Raw genomic sequence first — 20,368 nt, forward strand, 5'->3', positions numbered from 1 at the left:
ATAAATATTTATTACATGTCCTTATTGTCAGACAAATTGCATGGTTTTTTTGTAATTTTTTTTAGGAATTTATTATTTATGTTGTAAAATCAAGGAATTTTAAAGACAAATTGCTGGTTTTAATTTAAAGTTTTTTTTTTTTGTAATAAATTATAGAGGTTGGGCATGTTAAATTGTTTTAATAGTGTTAAGTGTTATTATTATAATAAATTGTTCTTAAAATAACTTTACTATTTAGCTTAAGTATAAGGGAGACTAGGTATGTTATGAATTTAAAAAAAGATTTTAATTAAAAATTTTAAGAAATTAGCTACTTACCAGTAATGTTGAGAATTTAACTGAAAAAGAAAGAAAATAAAAATATAATTAGATACAAAATTAATCAAAATTGAATCATTCAAAAGTTGAATGAATTTTATTATGAACTAATACTAAATTTCGTAAAAAGTCACTTACATATCAGGTTAAATGTCAGCCATTACCTAACTACTTCTAAGTAATGTAAATGACATAAATTAGTCATTGAAAAGTAAGTTGTTCAGTATTTGCAAGTGTTTTCTGGGTAGTTATATGAAATAATAATGAATTTCGTAATCAAGCACACTTACACATCAGATTCAATGTCAGCCATTACCAAACTACTTCTAAGTAATGCATATGGCATAAATTAGTCATTGAAAAGTGAAATAAATATACAAAAATTATTTGAAAGTAATGCTAAATAAATTTCTGTGTAAATTTCAAAAATCAGACAATTTAATTTGTTATATTAGAAACACTACGCCTCATGTTTTGAAATAGAAAATAACAGTGTGCTGGGATTTTAAAAACTGTTATTAATTTTGCATTACTTTTTATATGTATTTTGTGTTCAATATTTTTTCATAATACAATTTTACATTATTATGATGTAGTAGCCTTCAAAACAGATTTTCAATAGCTTTGAAATATTATTATAAGGTTTTAGTTCATTTTTCATATTTGTTTTCTATACATCTTTTGTATGTTAAACAACAAAAAAATAAAGTTTGAAACCAGTTTGTTATTGTTTAAATTTTGTTAATTTGTCTAAGGTTTTTTTTCCCATGTTTTTGTTAACTAAAAGAGAAATGTGTGTTACAAATATTTGAAATGAAAATTAATGATTTTCATTAAAATGCATTTAAAAAACCAGAAAGAGATGTGGCAATCATAAAAGCAGCAAACAAATTTTTTGAAAAATATGTATGTATGTTTGTCTATTGTTATTATATAATGTGTTTACCATCAGCATTTTATCGCTAAAGAGATTTCAATACGTTTATTTAATAAATATGAGATTGTTCAGGTATTTTGAAGGTCACTCAAAATAATCCACTCGTGGCCAATAACTCAAATAAACTTGTTTTATCTACAATTTGCTGCTTTCTAATGCTTATTTGAAGATTTAATTGCAAACTAATTTGAAATCTTAGATTTCAAATGAAAGAAATATTTTTGAAAGTCTTTCTTATTCAAACATTTTGGTTTGAAAATTTATACAAAAAAATAATTTAATTCATTATTTAAGTGGTTATTATTTCCCTTTGAAATTTCTGAATTTTAGAATTAATTTAAGCATTTAATTTCTTGTTTAAACCAAATTAAGTTTTCGCTAGCGCGTGTCTTTGATTAAAATCCAGTTTTTTTAATTAATTCTAATAAAAATAGAATTTAACTAAACTTAAAAATTTAATGCACTTAATTTTTAAATGAAATTTATTGTTGTTAAATTAACAATTTTAATTTTGATATGTTTAAATTTCATCATACAAAAAAAAACACACTCCAATTAACTATAATAATTTTTAAAATTATTGGTTGAGTAAAATCATTCCATAATCATTTAAAATTTTAAAAATTTTTTTAATATTTCTAATGAAACTTAGGGAAATACAAAGCAAAAAACACTGTTATACTTTAATATATTTTTAGGTGAATAGAAAAATTTTAAATATTTTTTTTTTTATAATTTAGTAGAGAAATATTTTTTTAAAATTTCTTTTTTAAAATTATTAGTGAAAAAAATTCTTGTTATTAAATATTTTCCCTATTTTGACCCCTTGTAGGTCCGAATTACAAAGGTCTTTCAAATATCTATAATTAGATATCCATATTGTCTATATTAATGTCATCCGGATATGGATAAATAATAGGTAAAAAATCTCAGCCATTTTTGGGCCGATTTTCTCGATATTAAATAGCAACCGAGTCGGGTCTATAGCGGATATATTGATTTATGAATTATGTATGTAAATTATTTGGGGGCTATGGAAAGTTGATTTCAACATACAGACGCACATGGCTATATCCTATCCACTATCTATAACGATCCAGAATATACTTTGTTGGTTCGCAAATTCACCTGTCTAAGTCCTCCCAATCTAATTTATACCAATTATTTTCTGTCCTCTATAAAAAAATAGAGTTAAACACAAATATTTCTACAGAAAATTTTCTTTAGAATAACTGTTATACAGAGCATATCCTATAGAAAAAACTGTTATATGGACCATAATCTATAGAAAAAATGTTATACAGAACATTTTTTTGTAGAAAAACTGTAGTAAAGACAATTTTCTGTAAAAAATTCTGTTATACAAAACATTTTCTATAGAAAAAACTATTATACTGGAAATTTTTTGTAGAAAAAACTTTTATACATAACATTTTCCATAAAAAATTGTTATACAGAAAAATTTCTATAGAAAATAATTCAGAAAATGTTCTATAGAAAAAAGTGTTATACTGGAATTGTCCATAGAAAAACTGTTATAACAGAGTATATTCTATAGAAAAAACTGTTTTACAGATAATTTTTTTGTAGAAAATCTGTTATAAAGACAATTTTCTATAGAAATTTCAGCTATACAAAACATTTCTATAGAAAAAATTGTTATACCGGAAATTTTCTATAAAAAAACTGTTATACAGAAAAATTTCTATAGAAAATACTGAAAATTTTCTATGGAAAAAAGTGTTATACTGAGAATTATCCATAGAAAAACTGTTATAACGGAGCATATGCTATAGAAAAAACAGTTTTATAGATAATTTTTTGTAGAAAATCTGTTATAAAGACAATTTTCTATAGATATTTCAGCTATACAAAACATTGGTTATAGAAAAAATTGTTATACCGGAAATTTTCTATAAAAAAAACTGTTATACAGAAAAATTTCTATAGAAAATACTGTTATACTGAAAATGTTCTATAGAAAAAAGTGTTATACTGAGAATTATCCATAGAAAAACTGTTATAACGGAGCATATTCTATAGAAAAAACTGTTATACGGATAATTTTTTGTAGAAAAACTGTTATAACGACAATTTTCTATAGACATTTCAGTTATACAAAACATTTTCTATAGAAAAAATTGTTACACTGGAAATTTTCTATAGAAAAATCTGTTATACTGGAAATTTTTTATAAAAAAAACTGTTATACATAAAAAGTTCTATAGAAAATATTATGTATAACATGTGTTCTATAGAAAGAAGTGTTATACTGATAATTTTCCATAGAAAAACTGTTATAACAGAGCATATTCTATAGAAAAACTGTTATACGTATCTTTTTTTGTAGAAAAATTTTTATAAAGATAATTTTCTATAGAAAATTCTGTTATACAAAACATTTTCTATAGAAAAAACTGTTATACTGGAAACTTTCTACAGAAAAAACTGTTATACTGAAAATTTTCTATAAAAAAACTGTTATACATAAAAATTTCTATAGAAAATAATGTTATACTGATAATGTTCTATAGAAAAAAAGTGTTATATAGAGAATTGTCCATAGACATTTTTTTCTGCTGCTATATCGAATATTTTCTTTATAAAATACTGTTATACAGAAAATTTTCTATTGAAAAATACTGTTATACAGAAAGTTTTCTATAGAAACAACTAGTATATAGACAATTTTCTATAGAAAATATGGCTTTACAACATTTTTTATATTACTCAGTATTGAAAAATGAAGCCGAAACTCGCGTCAATGTAGATGATTACCATGATCAATGATTTTTTGTTTGATAATATGGATGAACAATATTTGGCGATAACTTGATTTCCAAAAATTCACCTGTCAACTGGTCTTTAAGGTCGTGCGATTTGACATCTCTTGATTAATTTCTGTGGGGCCACGTTAAGTCACTGGTTTATGCAAGAATTGACGCCTTGGAGGACAACATTTTTCGTGTTATTCGTGGCATAGCGCCAACAATGCTCGAAAAAGTGGTTTATTATTTGAAATGATTAATTCTCTTTAAAAATATTTTGAAAAAGAATCGTTGTAAATTTTTTTTAATGAACACTATATTTCAGTTGTTTTAAACGTAACTAAGTAATTATTTTAAGAGATCCGTCCAACCCCATCATTAATTTTTGTCAAAACAAAATTCAAATTATTTTTTAATGGTTCCATGAAGTTCTTATGGAACTAGTTTGTGTTGTATAGAACTAGTCTAGAATCAATGTGTAACTAGCGCTAAATAACTTACTAAACTCTATAAAATTTTCTTAAAAATCACATTATTGTTCTTCAGAATGGGTTCTTGAAGTAGTTCTAAATGATGTGCCTGGGTAATTACAATTTAAATTAATATAAATTTCAAATACACAACAAGTTGTACAACTTTTGTTATTAAGTATCAGAAAAACCCCCTTTAAATTATACAAATATTTGAGCATAAATTTAAAACATTTTCAAAGTGAAACCGTTATTTATTTAAATTTTGTGGTGAAATTAAAATCTGGTTTAATTTGTTAAACATTTTCGAAAATCCAATGTATTGATTAATTCAGTTTAGCAACCCGGCTTTTTCTATTAAATATTCTTTTCTTTTGTATATTTTGAATTTAACAAATGCAAATATTTAAATAAAATCAAATCTTACAGCTTATTTATCATATTTTATTGTATTTGAAATTTGTTGTTTCAATTTAAAGTTATTTTTTGTCTTAAAAGAAGTGCTAATAAATATTTATTTATATTTAAACCAGCCAAAGAGAGCATTAATATGAAATAGAAAAGAAGTGTTAAATGAATTGAAAACGTGCAAAGCAGCAGCTAGTTTGAGATATTGATCTTCTGTTTGATGTATTTGCTATTTGGGCTATTATCATATTAGAGTCAAAGACAGTTTAATTGTTTTTATTGTTTTGACTTTTTTTTTGAAGATAAAAATCATTTTTTTTCACAACAATTTTTATTTAAATTGTGTGAATTATTTACTTAATGAATTTCAAGGTGTATGATTTTAGATTTAAAGTCAACTTTTTTAATGTTAAATTAATAATAAATAAGGAAATAATGTTTGTGTTGGATCGTAAAACTATTTCATGCTAAATATTATTTACTTAAAAATTGTCCACCACTTAGTTACAAGGGGAGCGGCCATCATTTTTAATGGATAAGGTAGTGATTTCATTGTTAAATCTTTATGGACAAAGGGCGTGTCTGTCTGTACTTAAGTTTATTTAACATTCAATATTCACATAATACAATGTAAGGTTTATATTTAATTAAATTATATATGAATTACGAAAAATTATTTCATCATACGTATGTGTTTTCGTAAAATATTTACCATCATTTTATTTTCAACATTAAAATAAAGTTGAAAACCACATAAAAATACTTGATATGAAATTTTTAAATTCATTTAATGCAACTTAAATTAAATACCAGCAAAAGCTTTTATTTATTTCAAACTAGTTGACCCGCCCGGCTTCGCCCGATAGCATTTACTAATGTTAGTTCTTCAAATTTCTCCAACCCACATACACCTTCCTGTTTTTATTTATTTGCAAACAAAATATCGAAATTTGTACTGCATACTTTAGGGAGCTTTTTTTATTACAGTTGACTGGACTCAAAAAAAAAATTTCCGAGTTTTACCCGGAATTTTTGAATTTTTTTTCTTTACAAACCATCTCCTGAAAATTTCGAATCGAATAAAAAAAAATCAGCTCCAGCCGTTCTCACTTGATGGCATTACATACATGGACCATTTAATTTTTATATATATAGAAGAAGATTAGAATACAAACATTGCTTAACTACTTCCTAGTAATCTGAATGGTATGGAGATGTCATTGATAGGAATAGCAGTCATTAGAAAGTTTTTCTGTGAAATGAAATTTGAATTCTCAAGAATTTGGCCATGAATTAAACTCTCTTTAAAAGTAAGTACAGGTTCACACAAGTCACGTGTACTTGATCAAGTCTTGAGTTTATAGAAGAGAGATGAAGGAAAAGAGAAACATATTTCCAATATCCTCTTCTCTCTCATCAACAAACAAAAGACTTGCGTAAGTAAACTTGACGTGTGTGAACCAGCACTAACAAATAAAACACAGAGTTGCTTTGTTTTGAAATGCAGGGTGTTCAATGTTCAATGTCCTTTCACTGAACATAAGTACTTAGCTTATAATGAAAATATTTAATGATTTATTTAACCTTCTAAATTATTATCTTCTATTAAATTATTAATAATAAAGTTTGTTTATTTAGATAAGAAATTTTTGTTTTGCCAAAATACTTATTTTTTAAAGGTCATCTCAATCAAACTAGTTTCAAAAACATATTTAGTAACTTTGTGATAACAAATTATTACTTAAATTTGTTATGTAGTTGTTTTCTTTCAAGTGGGTGTATGAAAAATGATTAAAAATTTATGAAATATTTGTGTTAGTCAAGTTTCAAGTTTCTTTTCTCCAAATAAGTTGTGTTTTGTCTGATCAACTTTTAGCAGAAGTAAAATAAAAAATCTTATAAAAAACAATTAAAAATGTTATATTCGGCTGTGTCGAATCTTATATACCCACCAAGAACATAATACGTGAACCGATTTTTGTGCATTTTGTATAAACATATTTATTTGATTACTAAAAAATATCAATGGTAAATTTGTACTAGATAGTATGTATAGAATTCCACAATTTTGATCTAAACAATTTTACAGTTAAATTGATTTTTCTCATTTTCAATACCAAATATTTCTGAATTAAAGAGAATATTTGAAGAAATAGTATGACCCTAATTCCTTCCTTCTAGGACAGACGTGCGGGAATACCTAGATCGTCTTAGAATTTTATAAAGCCGCAGAATATTCAAACTAATGTGGGTATACGACTAATATTTCGAAGTGTTACAAACGAAATAACAAAATCAATATACCCTCATCATTTTAATAATTTGAATATAAGAATATTCCAGAAACTAGATGATAGAATCAGTGAGAGACTGAGTTGAATGAGCGTATGTAAAAGGTCTTCTATTAGGGAATTTCGAACTTTGACAGTTGCTAGCGGCTACTGGCTGTTGAAGCTACATCTGTCGAATTGGCAGTCATTTAATCAGTAGATATGTTTTACCAAATCGTCATGGACGGACATAGAGTTCTGTTCCGTCAACGTTCGGCACGCTTCGCCCATTTTACGGTCGCCATAATCGACCTAAGATTTCTGGATGAATGGGATACGTCAACAAACAAAATTTTCAAAATTTAAGATGATACCAATCCACATGAGATACAATAGGGTCCAATGCATTCCGAAAAAGTCACTGTTTGGTGAGGATTTTGAGAAAAATGTTGGTCAGGCCATCACCTTAAATGGCGAGCGCTATAGGTCTATGATAACCAACTTATTATTGCTTGGATTGGATGATCTAGACACCAATGACATGTGGTTTCAACAGAACGGCGCTACGTGCCACACAGCTCATGCCCACATTTGACATTCTGCACGAGCAATTTGAGGGCATGGTCATCTCATATGGAGGTGACGTGAACTTGTCACCGAGATCATGCGACATTTAGACATTTTCGTGTTGGGTTTTCTTAAGTCGCAGGTCTATGCGAATAAGCCGCAAACCACATCGGGCCTCAAAGCCAACATAACCTATGCCATCGCTCAAATTCAGACTGTTTTATGCCCCAGAGTCAAGGAAAATTTGTACATTTCGAATGCCAGCGAACCAGCCAGATAATGGCTTCGATAGGCATTTCATTTATTTTTTTTTTTTTCATTTTAAAGATAGGAAGCGCTTAATATACATTTTTAATGTACCGACAGAAGCAGCTAGAAACATTTATCCAAGATTTAATTTAGTAAATATTCCGCTTCTATATGAAAGTCATGATTGTTTATCTGTTAAAATCACACTTAAGACCAAAATACGATTTGAAAATAAATTATTTCAGCCGTTTGTGATTGAAATTTTTGTCGAGGTGAGATAACCTCGAACCTTGTCTTCAAAAAGGTTTAAGTGTTGTCTTCAAAAAGGTTTAAGTCATAATAATTAAACTGAAAAGTTCAATGGAGATATTTGGGAATATATCGGCCACTAAATAGATGACGAATAATTCCCTCAAAGAAATGTCGTTAACATTACTCAACCAATCGGTAATATTTAACGAAATTCAGTTAATAATTTTGGGTATATGGGGGATTTCATGTCAAGTGAACCAACTTTTGAAATCGATGTCTTAGTCTTAGTTAGTTATATTGGATACTAAGCCAGGCAACAAGATCGATGGAGAACTCTCTGAGTTTTCAGGCAAGCATTGTGTCTCAATTACTATCCAATAGAACTAACCTTTGTGCAAATTTCAATCCGATCGGAAGACATCGATTTCAAAAGTTGGTTCACTTGACATGAAATCCTCCATATATATTATTATGGCTGGTCTGGGCGATCTTTCGCACGTTGAAGCCGATGAAACACATTCACCATAAGCTTTGGTAAGCAATTGGTGTTCTTAGCGGCATTTTTTTTTTCAAATTAAAAAAGTAATGCAAAACTTCTCTAATATGGGCAATTCCATATCATCGTACGTGACATTTGTACGCCTATAGAGTGGAATAGATTTTGCAAAAATAAGAGTATCTGAAAAATAATTTGGTCTTTATGTTCCATTCAGAGAGTACTATATTTTAAAATAATAAAAAGATCTTTCGAAATATTGTTGTCCAAAATATTGAGCGAAATAAGGGTATATCGTACGTGACATAAAACGGAAGTCATTTTGAGGTACATGTAGAAATATGCGAAAATGTTCGAATCAGAGGCGTTATGTTTTCTTTTAATTTCTTACACTAAACGAAATATTTTTCCTTTACAATCCATCATATTTAAATAAAAACAATCTTTGGATGATTTTATAATAAATAAAATTTAATATCGTACGTGACGTACCGTACGTGACAGATTTTTCTCTTAGTACTGTTCAAGAACTAAGTTAGAAAAAATTACAGATATGTTCCCTTCAAAATGACATATAAGTTATTAAAAACAAAAATCTATTGTAAATCCCACATTTTTAAGTCATGCACCCAATATGTACATTTGAAGGGTCCTTCTTTAAATAGCTTTAATTTGGAACCAAATATATAAATAATAGATAGATTAGAATTTTCTCGCAAAGAAAACAATAGATTTATAGAACTTCAGTTTAAACTGGCTTTAAATTAACAAAAAGTTTAAAACCAAATTGATTATAGTCCCCGAATTTTTTGTAGTCAGTTCATACAGATCCATAAAATTATGCGTTCATTATTTCTACTAAATTCCCTTATTTGACCTCTGATCTTGCATAAAATTTTAAATATTTTTGTTTATTTTCGTTTTTAATTATTTATTAAAATTGATTTTGAAGGTTTATTTTGTTTTTCTTTAATAAAATTGCGCCATTTAACCTCCAGTAATGAAAAAAGCTGATTTTACTAAATATAAATTTTTCCATTAAACTTTGTTTACAAACTTTAATTTAAAAATAAAAAAATATTTCCACACATTTAAACATGAAATGAACTGTTGTCACTTCATATTTAAATTATAAAATAATTATAAATATAAAATTCAAATTAATTTATATATATACATAGATAGGTAGGTACATATGCCGATGATGATGATGATCTGGTGATCATGTTTTGACGCTATTAAGCAGGGTGATGAATCATATGAGCGAACACGCTCATATGGGTATTTCTGCTCTTAACCATGAATAACCAAATAAGAAATTATTGTTTGTTTTTAAAATAATTTAAGTTTTTTTTTTTGTTTGTTTTCGTATTCAACTAAAAATTAAATGGAATTTGAAGAGATTTTTTTTCGCTTAATGATTTCAAGGTTTTATTTTCAACTGAAAGTTTCCGGTAAAAACACGAAATAATTGTGAAAAGTCACGATGAGATCGTGATCATGTTGAAATATATAAAGGTACTACAACCTAGATGAGTGTAAATTTGGTTTTTAATGTTAATTTGTTTGAACTTTATTTTTTTAGTAAATACTAATTAATTAATGCAGATTATGTTATGTAATTTATTAAATTATTTACAAGACACATGATTTAAGATCACTACTTAGCATAAGTTAAAGCAAATTAGTTAATTTGTTAAGTAGTTTAAAAATGCCAATTAAAATGTCTGAAAGCTTTTTTCATTCATTCAAATGATTTATGCAGAAATAACTTTGTTCATATACATAAATTCATTTGAATAATATTTAAAAGTAATTTTAGTTAAATTGTTTAGATTCTTTCTTTATTATTATAATATCATTGAATAAAGTTTAATTAGTCTTTACAAGATCATCTTGGGTTTTTGAGGTTTAAAGTATGTTTAAACTAGTGAATATTATTAACCAATAACGTCAATAGAAATACTAAATTAATGGGTTGATTGTAAAACTATTCGGCAAGTGACTTTTAAACGAATTTGAAGTTTTAAAACCAATAATAATAATGATCTTAAATATATTTTTATTGAATTAAACACCCATTAAGTATTTAAACCTAGTTTAATTCTCTGTTAAATGCTTACATTTGCTGGATTAAACTTTTGTTTATATGTATTTCTTTGTTTAATTAAACATTATTTATAATTTTTAATTATAGCTGTATAATGCACACTTTATTAATTTAATTTTCTTTACTTTTTTATTTTAGCTTTCTTTATGGGAGGCGTGGCTGGTTTTGGTGTTACGGGCGGTGCTCATCGTTTCTGGACTCATCGATCATTCAAAGCCAATGTACCTTTACGTAGTATATTAATGATCTGCTTCTCAGCAGCTGGTCAGGTTAGTTTTCAATTTTTTTTATAAATAAACTACAGTTAAAAAAACATATGATTTAATGGAACTAAGAAACAACTTCAAGTATTAAAATCAAATGATTTTAAATAACTTAAAAAGTAACTAAAGAAAAATGTTGATAAGATCAATATTTGAAGAAAAAAATATCTAAAATCTACCGTTTCCTAAACCCTTCACCATGAATCGTTTACAGACTCGCCTGTATTGTTTTATATGAAATCGTATACAAATTCGACTAGAGACTCCTGTCAATAGATTCATCTATAGTCTTATCTTTGGAGCCCTTTAGAGTAGTAGGTTCTTATATGGATTCGTTCATTGTTTTGTCTAGAGTAATGGCTATGGAATCATCTATAATCTGTGTATAGAATCTTCTCTGTTTTTTAATCGTCCATAATTTCCTATCATCTATGGACTTTCGCCTATAGTATTACCATAGACTTGACTATAAAATCGTTCATAGTTTCTTCTATAGTCTTGTCTAAGAGTCCATAGTTTCAACAAAAGTCTCGTCTTATATCAATTCATTTCATAATTGTTTCATCTACGTTATCCGTTGTATTCTTGTCTATAGTCTCATATATGGATTCGTCGATAGTTTTATCTATGGTATCGTTTATAGTCTCGCATAGTCTCTGAACTGATCGTTCCTAGTTTCAACTATAATCTCATCTATAGAATCATTTATAGTCCCTTCTATAATGTCAACAATAGCCTCCTTTGTAGTGCTTCTATATGAATAGTCGATTATTTCATCTGTTCACTCTAGCCTATAACATCGACTATAGTCTCGTCTAAGAAAAAGTTTACAATAAATCTTCAATAGTTTTGTCTATAGTCTGATCCACGAAATCAATATTTTATTGAACAGTCCATAGTTTCATATATGAACTGGTCCATGGAATCGTCCGTAGGTTTTCTATATATGTACTCAGGTCAATTAAATTATCCACAGTTACATCTATCTTATTACTCAATCGTCCGTAGTTTCTTCAATAGATTCTCGACTACAGAAATCCATAGTATTGACCTATGGACTCTTCTACAGTTTCATCTATAGAATCGTTTCCAGACTCTTCTATAGTCTCGTCTATAGAATCGTCCAGATACTCTTCTATAGAATTGTCCACAGACTCTTCTATAGAATTGTCCACAGACTCTTCTATAGAATAGTCCACAGACTCTTCTATAGAATAGTCCACAGACTCTTCTATAGAATAGTCCACAGACTCTTCTATAGAATAGTCCACAGACTCTTCTATAGAATAGTCCACAGACTCTTCTATAGAATAGTCCACAGACTCTTCTATAGAATAGTCCACAGACTCTTCTATAGAATAGTCCACAGACTCTTCTATAGAATAGTCCACAGACTCTTCTATAAAATAGTCCACAGACTCTTCTATAGAATAGTCCACAGACTCTTCTATAGAATAGTCCACAGACTCTTCTATAGAATAGTCCACAGACTCTTCTATAGAATAGTCCACAGACTCTTCTATAGAATAGTCCACAGACTCTTCTATAGAATAGTCCACAGACTCTTCTATAGAATAGTCCACAGACTCTTCTATAGAATAGTCCACAGACTCTTCTATAGAATAGTCCACAGACTCTTCTATAGAATAGTCCACAGACTCTTCTATAGAATAGTCCACAGACTCTTCTATAGAATAGTCCACAGACTCTTCTATAGAATAGTCCACAGACTCTTCTATAGAATAGTCCACAGACTCTTCTATAGAATCGTCCACAGACTCTTCTATAGAATAGTCCACAGACTCTTCTATAGAATAGTCCACAGACTCTTCTATAGAATAGTCCACAGACTCTTCTATAGAATAGTCCACAGACTCTTCTATAGAATAGTCCACAGACTCTTCTATAGAATAGTCCACAGACTCTTCTATAGAATAGTCCACAGACTCTTCTATAGAATAGTCCACAGACTCTTCTATAGAATAGTCCACAGACTCTTCTATAGAATAGTCCACAGACTCTTCTATAGAATAGTCCACAGACTCTTCTATAGAATAGTCCACAGACTCTTCTATAGAATAGTCCACAGACTCTTCTATAGAATAGTCCACAGACTCTTCTATAGAATAGTCCACAGACTCTTCTATAGAATAGTCCACAGACTCTTCTATAGAATAGTCCACAGACTCTTCTATAGAATAGTCCACAGACTCTTCTATAGAATAGTCCACAGACTCTTCTATAGAATAGTCCTGAGACTCTTCTATAGAATAGTCCTGAGACTCTTCTATAGAATCGTCCACAGACTCTTCTATAGAATAGTCCACAGACTCTTCTATAGAATAGTCCAGAGACTCTTCTATAGAATAGTCCAGAGACTCTTCTATAGAATAGTCCAGAGACTCTTCTATAGAATAGTCCAGAGACTCTTCTATAGAATAGTCCAGAGACTCTTCTATAGAATAGTCCAGAGACTCTTCTATAGAATAGTCCAGAGACTCTTCTATAGAATAGTCCAGAGACTCTTCTATAGAATAGTCCAGAGACTCTTCTATAGAATAGTCCAGAGACTCGTCTATAGAATAGTCCAGAGACTCTTCTATAGAATAGTCCAGAGACTTCTATAGAATCGTCCAGAGACTCTTCTATAGAATCGTCCAGAGACTCTTCTATAGAATCGTCCAGAGACTCTTCTATAGAATCGTCCACAGACTCTTCTATAGAATCGTCCACAGACTCTTCTATAGAATTGTCCATAGACTCTTCTATAGAATTGTCCATAGACTGTTCTATAGAATCGTCCACAGACTGTTCTATAGAATCGTCCACAGACTGTTCTATAGAATCGTCCACAGACTGTTCTATAGAATCTTCAACAGACTCTTCTATAGAATAGTCCACAGACTTTTCTATAGAATAGTCCACAGACTCTTCTATAGAATAGTCCACAGACTCTTCTATAGAATAGTCCACAGACTCTTCTATAGAATAGTCCACAGACTCTTCTATAGAATAGTCCACAGACTCTTCTATAGAATAGTCCACAGACTCTTCTATAGAATAGTCCACAGACTCTTCTATAGAATAGTCCACAGACTCTTCTATAGAATAGTCCACAGACTCTTCTATAGAATAGTCCACAGACTCTTCTATAGAATAGTCCACAGACTCTTCTATAGAATAGTCCACAGACTCTTCTATAGAATAGTCCACAGACTCTTCTATAGAATAGTCCACAGACTCTTCTATAGAATAGTCCACAGACTCTTCTATAGAATCGTCCACAGACTCTTCTATAGAATCGTCCACAGACTCTTCTATAGAATCGTCCACAGACTCTTCTATAGAATCGTCCACAGACTCTTCTATAGAATCGTCCACAGACTCTTCTATAGAATCGTCCACAGACTCTTCTATAGAATCGTCCACAGACTCTTCTATAGAATCGTCCACAGACTCTTCTATAGAATCGTCCACAGACTCATCTATAGAATCGTCCACAGACTCATCTATGGAATCGTCCACAGACTCTTCTATAGAATCGTCCACAGACTCTTCTATAGAATCGTCCACAGACTCTTCTATAGAATCGTCCACAGACTCTTCTATAGAATCGTCCACAGACTCTTCTATAGAATCGTCCACAGACTCTTCTATAGAATCGTCCACAGACTCTTCTATAGAATCGTCCACAGACTCTTCTATAGAATCGTCCACAGACTCTTCTATAGAATTGTCCACAGACTCTTCTATAGAATCGTCCACAGACTCTTCTATAGAATCGTGCACACACTCTTTTATATTCTTGTCTAAAGAATCGTACACAGGCTCTGCCATTCGCCTATAATATCGACCACAGAGTCTTCTGTACTGTCGTCCACAGACTCTTTTATAGTCTCGTCTAAAGAATCATGCACAGACTCTTATATTGTCTTGTTTATAGAATCGTCCACAGACTCACCTATAGACTCTTCTATAATCTCGTCAATTGTTTTGTGTATGGCTCGTCAATAGTCATACCTATAGTATTTTATATGGAATCGTCTACACAGAGAAAACATATTCGTAATAGCAACCGAATTTGTTGCCAATCAAATGACGAAATCATTTCGGTTGAAGCAGCCAACCTTTTGTTACCCCTTCTAAAGTTTTGTAGCCACAACTTTAAAATTCGGTCACTAAGGTAGAATCATTCGATTGGCAACAAATTCGGTTGATATCACGAATCTGTTTTCTCTGTGTACCGTCTCGTCTAAGGACTGTATAGTCTAGACTATAGCCTTGGTTTCAGCAAAAACATGCATGAAAATGTCTACATTTTGAAATCTAATTCGAAATTTTCTCCAAAAATTCAAATTCTTTACATAAGCCTTCTTTTAAGCTTAAAGCAAAACAACGAAATTACTTTTTCCACAATCCAATATAACGGGTAATTATGCTTTAAGGCAAAATATTGCAAAAAAAAAGTAAACAAAAACTTGGGTTATTCCCTTTTTAACGAATATTCGTTGGTTTAAAAATGATTGGTGTTATACAAACAACTTGTTGATTAAATTAATTTATGTATGTAATAAAAAAAAAACTTCATTAATTCTGTTAAATAAATTGAAAAAAAACCAAAATATAAAGGAGAAATGTTTGATAATGTAAAAATGAGTTTGGCAAAAGGTTAATGAATGTAGTTTGTTTTGTATAATTTGTCGTGTTGACATTTTTGTGTTTTTTTTTCAACGAATCGTATAATTATTACATGACATTTTGTTTATATAAAAACAAAATTGCATCACAGTTTTTTTATACTGGCCAATGAATTGTTAAAATGTTGTTTAAATATTAACAGAAATTTATTTACTTTTTTGAAATTTATTAATGTAAAAACATATTTGTTTAAATATCCATAAACATTTAACATTAAAATTTATTTAATTTCCATTAGTTGTTTATTTATTAATTGACTTTTTGTCTATTTACTTTCAGAATTCCCTATACGACTGGGTGCGTGATCATCGTGTGCATCACAAATATTCTGAAACTGATGCTGATCCTCATAACTCTAATCGCGGCTTCTTTTTCTCTCATGTCGGCTGGCTAATGATGCACAAACATCCCGAGGTATTGCGTCGTGGTCGTCAAATTGACATGGGAGATATTTTGGCTGATCCAGTCATACGTTTCCATGAGAAATATTTCATACCATTGAAAATGATCTTTTGTTTCCTGTTGCCAACGGCTATACCCATGTATTTTTGGGGTGAAGAGTTCCAAATTGCTTTCATGACTCAGTGTGTATTCCGTTATATATCTTCGTTGAATTTTACCTGGTCGGTTAATAGTGCTGCTCATATGTGGGGTACCCGTCCCTTCGATAAGTAAGTATCTTTTTCTTAAATATTTTTTTTTTGGTAAAATACAAATTTTTCCTTCTCATCATTAGGCGCATTAACCCTAGCGAGAATGTCTATGTATCGATCATTGCCATGGGCGAAGGTTGGCACAACTATCACCATGTCTTCCCCTGGGATTACAAGGCAGCTGAATTGGGAAAATATCTATTCAATTTCACCACCATGGTTCTTGATACTTTTGCCAGAATCGGTTGGGCCTGGGACATGAAACAACCCTCCAAGGAGTTGGTGAAACGTACATTGGAAAAATACGGTGATGGTACTCATCCCTCGGTGCAAAATATGAACTTGTCACATGACGGTCACATGAACTGTCACATTCCCGAAGTTCCTGATCCTGAACTCGAGTCGTTGCACGATGAAGATGAAGCCGAATCATCCTCCACCGAAAGCACAAAACTGGATGAAAATGAAAATGAAAATATGTCAAAGAAATCTATGCTAACTTAAGAAGGTCAATAGTTCACTAGACTCAAAAATCATTGTGTGATTTGTTGATTGCTGGTGGTGCTACAGAGCAAGAATCAAATAAACTAAAAACAAATTTTCATGGGAGGTTGTTCATTTAATTTTTATACAAAAGTCATATTTTTTTTAAATTTATTATTTAAAAATCAGGGGGTTTATACTTTATTATTAATAATTTAATGTAGTTCCTAAGGCCAATTTAAAATTTTTTGTTTATTTTATTTTTTATTCAAATTAAAAAAAAGAAAATCACAAAAAGTAAGAAAAAAATTTGGAAAACTGTACGTTTGTTTAAATTTTTTTATTCACAACTACGTTTTTTTATAGTTTTGTTTTTGTAAGTTTTTTAGTTTTAGATTTTGAAAAATAAAAATTAAAAAATAAAAGAAAAATAATAAAAACATTTTGTTTTTATATTTTTGTAAGTTTAAATACAAATCAAAATCACCGGGAATATGTTGTTTCATGTACTTTAAGCACGCACTTACACATGCACCGATTGTCGTTTTTATTATAATTTTGATTGAAATGTCTGTATTGCAACAATAAAAATATAAGAAATAAAAATAAAATTTAAAAAAAAAAAATTATAAATCATTTTGTGTATTTTTTTAATTTATTGCCAATTGGGACCATAGTTGGTCCGAATAAATAATATTAACTGCAAAACTGAACTTGTACTGTTCTCAATGAGGACTAAAATCCGTAATTTTACGCTACACCGAAAAATACTTCGGCATTATACTCCACAGGAAATTATCCTGGAAACTCAACATTGCGGCAAGAGCATCTAAGGCAGAGATGTCCAAAGCTAAAACTGTATTTGTGTTGCTGAGCGAAAGAGAACTCCACTGAAAGAAAAGTTTAGTGAAGAAAGATGCCAATAATTTTAAGGATTTATTTGTTAATAATAATCAATCTTAATCAAATTGTCGGTAACATATTATAGTAACTTATTAATTGAGAGTTCGATATTAATCACATTCGGCAAATTTGCAAATATTTCAATTATTTTTTTTTTGCTTATTTTATTACGTTGTTTTGATTAAAATCATTCCAAATCTGAAAAAAAAAATTGTTCACAGAAGTAAATTGAGGTGAAACAAGTAAGAGAGCTATATTCGGCTGTGCCGAATCTTATATACCCTTCACCAAATTATAATTTAAAATAATTTTTTTTTAAATATTTTTAGGTAAACAATACTTAAATTTTTTTTTTAATTGTTTTTCAAAATTTTTTTTTTTGAAATTGTTTTTTAATTTTTTTTAAAAAAAAGTTTTTTTAAAATTTTTTTTTTTAGTTTTAAAATTTTATTTTTTTTTTGGCAAAAAAATGTATGACAAAAAAATTTTTTGATGAAAAAAAAATTCGGGTTAAAAAATATTTTTCCCGATTTTGACCCATTGTAGGTCCAACTTACTATAGCCTTATCTACATCGTTGCAATGGACTTTGAATTATCTATCATTAGATATCCATATTGTCTATATTAATGACTTAGTAATCCAGATATAGATCAAAAATGGGTCAAAAATCGAGGTTGTCCCGGTTTTTTGCTCATATCTCCGTTATTTATGGACCGATTTTGCTGATTTTAAATAGCAAACTTCTCGAAAGCATGTCTGACTGAATTATTGAAGATTTGGATCCCGAAGATATCTGGGGTCTTCAGAAAATTGATTTCAACAGACAGACGGACATCTATAATCGACTCCGTTATCTATAAGGATCCAGAATATATATACTTTATAGGGTCGGAAATGAAAAATGTAGAAATTACAAACGGAATGACAAACTTATATAAACTTATAAATAGACAAAACTTCAAATTTTTGAAAGTTCGAAATATGTATGTATGCATGTAGCATGTTCATTCGTCGCTATCTCAGTGACTACTAAATCAAAGAGAATAAGAATATGTGTGTGGTTAGCTTGCACAATTGTGCTATGAAATGGGCATCTCTGATCTAAGGCCATGAGGGCTATGTATGTCTGCAAAAGGGCCATAGGCACGATATGGGGTATTAGACCATGGAACGTAAATTGGCTAGTCGACATAGTAACTAAACCGATAATATTCTATGAGGCAATGGATAGAGCCTCTGACCGTATACTCGTTGAAAGGGTATTCAGAAGTATGACAATCCTGATATCAGGGGCATTGCGAACTACAGCGATAAAGTCGCTTTTCACACAACTGAACAGGTTACCAGTAGATTTAATGGCAAAGAAGTTGGCACTGAACACAGCCTTTTGGGATCAACGCATGGAATTACAGATCCTATAGACATGCTTGCATAATAGGAAGTATTCAAAATCTTCCTGATCATATTGATTACTGCAATTCCAATCCAATCCATTATGGAATCTGATTATGGTCTCTCCTTTGGCTTAATGGGGCTATCCATTTATATAGGCGGATCCAAAAAAGGGGATAGAGTGGGCGGAGGTGTATACATTCCTGAATTTGGAATAAGACTTCCAAATGAATGTGGTATTCTTCAGGCCGAGGTGAGCGGCCAAATGGCTCAGATATTACAGGATATCTGGTAGGGTTATTTGTATATATACTGACAATAAAGCTGCAATCAAATCACTGATAGGTGTTTATACAACATCGAGCATAGTCATAGGAATGCCGGGCATCCTTCAATGAGCTGGCGAGACATTCAACAGTTGAACTCACTTGGTTACGTGGGCACAGCGATAAAGAAGGTAATTGTATTGCTGATAACTTGTCGATGATAGGAGCGTAGATGACGGAAGATGAGATAGACTTCCTATGTGGCATTCCGCTGTCGACATGTAAACAACGGATAAATAAAGCATACTATGAACTTGCTCAAACGAGGTGGGGTATTGAATCCGCCTGTGCTATTACGAGGAAGATATGGCCTGCGTTGGACTGTAAATGTATGTCGTATCTACTCGGTTTACAATGAATACAACTCAGAAATATCATGGCAATGATACCAGGCATTGCATTTTCGGTACTATTGCTGCAAAATTTGGGCTTCTGTAGGAGTTGTCAAAATGAAGATCATACACTTCTTTTGTAACTGCCCGGATATTTGTGCCAGGCTTATAAGGAAACGATCCTTTAGCCACCTCTCCGAATTAACTGGGAAGGAATTAAGGTGTATTCGATGCCTTTATTAGTAAACTCAGATAGTTAATTAGACCGGATATGAAAATGGCACCTCATAGTGACCCCGTATCTGTCGCATGATGGTCTGCGATCTCTGAATCTCGTCTCTACTCTAGCTTCTCTAGCTTCTATCTAAAATTTCACTTAATAACCCCACTCTCACTGAACTTATCACTCTGCTTATCGTCTTCCCTCTTCTTTTTTACTTCTCTCTCACTCTGTCTTCACTTCATTATTTT

At 30.2% G+C, this 20,368-nt stretch overlaps 1 protein-coding gene across 1 annotated transcript in view; it reads left to right on the forward strand.

Annotated features, from left to right (window-relative positions):
- The window catches only part of LOC135963400 (acyl-CoA Delta-9 desaturase), a 30,889-nt gene extending 13,321 nt beyond the window's left edge, over positions 1 to 17,568 (forward strand). The window contains exons 3-5 of the mRNA XM_065515231.1: positions 10,984 to 11,114; positions 16,086 to 16,477; positions 16,543 to 17,568. Of these exons, the coding sequence (XP_065371303.1) occupies positions 10,984 to 11,114; positions 16,086 to 16,477; positions 16,543 to 16,963 (944 nt within the window). The 3' untranslated portion in view covers positions 16,964 to 17,568. The remainder of the gene's footprint in view (positions 1 to 10,983; positions 11,115 to 16,085; positions 16,478 to 16,542) is intronic.
- The last annotated feature ends 2,800 nt before the right edge of the window (positions 17,569 to 20,368 follow it).

Source organism: Calliphora vicina, chromosome 1, assembly GCF_958450345.1.
Source record: "Calliphora vicina chromosome 1, idCalVici1.1, whole genome shotgun sequence".
Lineage (NCBI taxonomy): Eukaryota > Metazoa > Arthropoda > Insecta > Diptera > Calliphoridae > Calliphora > Calliphora vicina.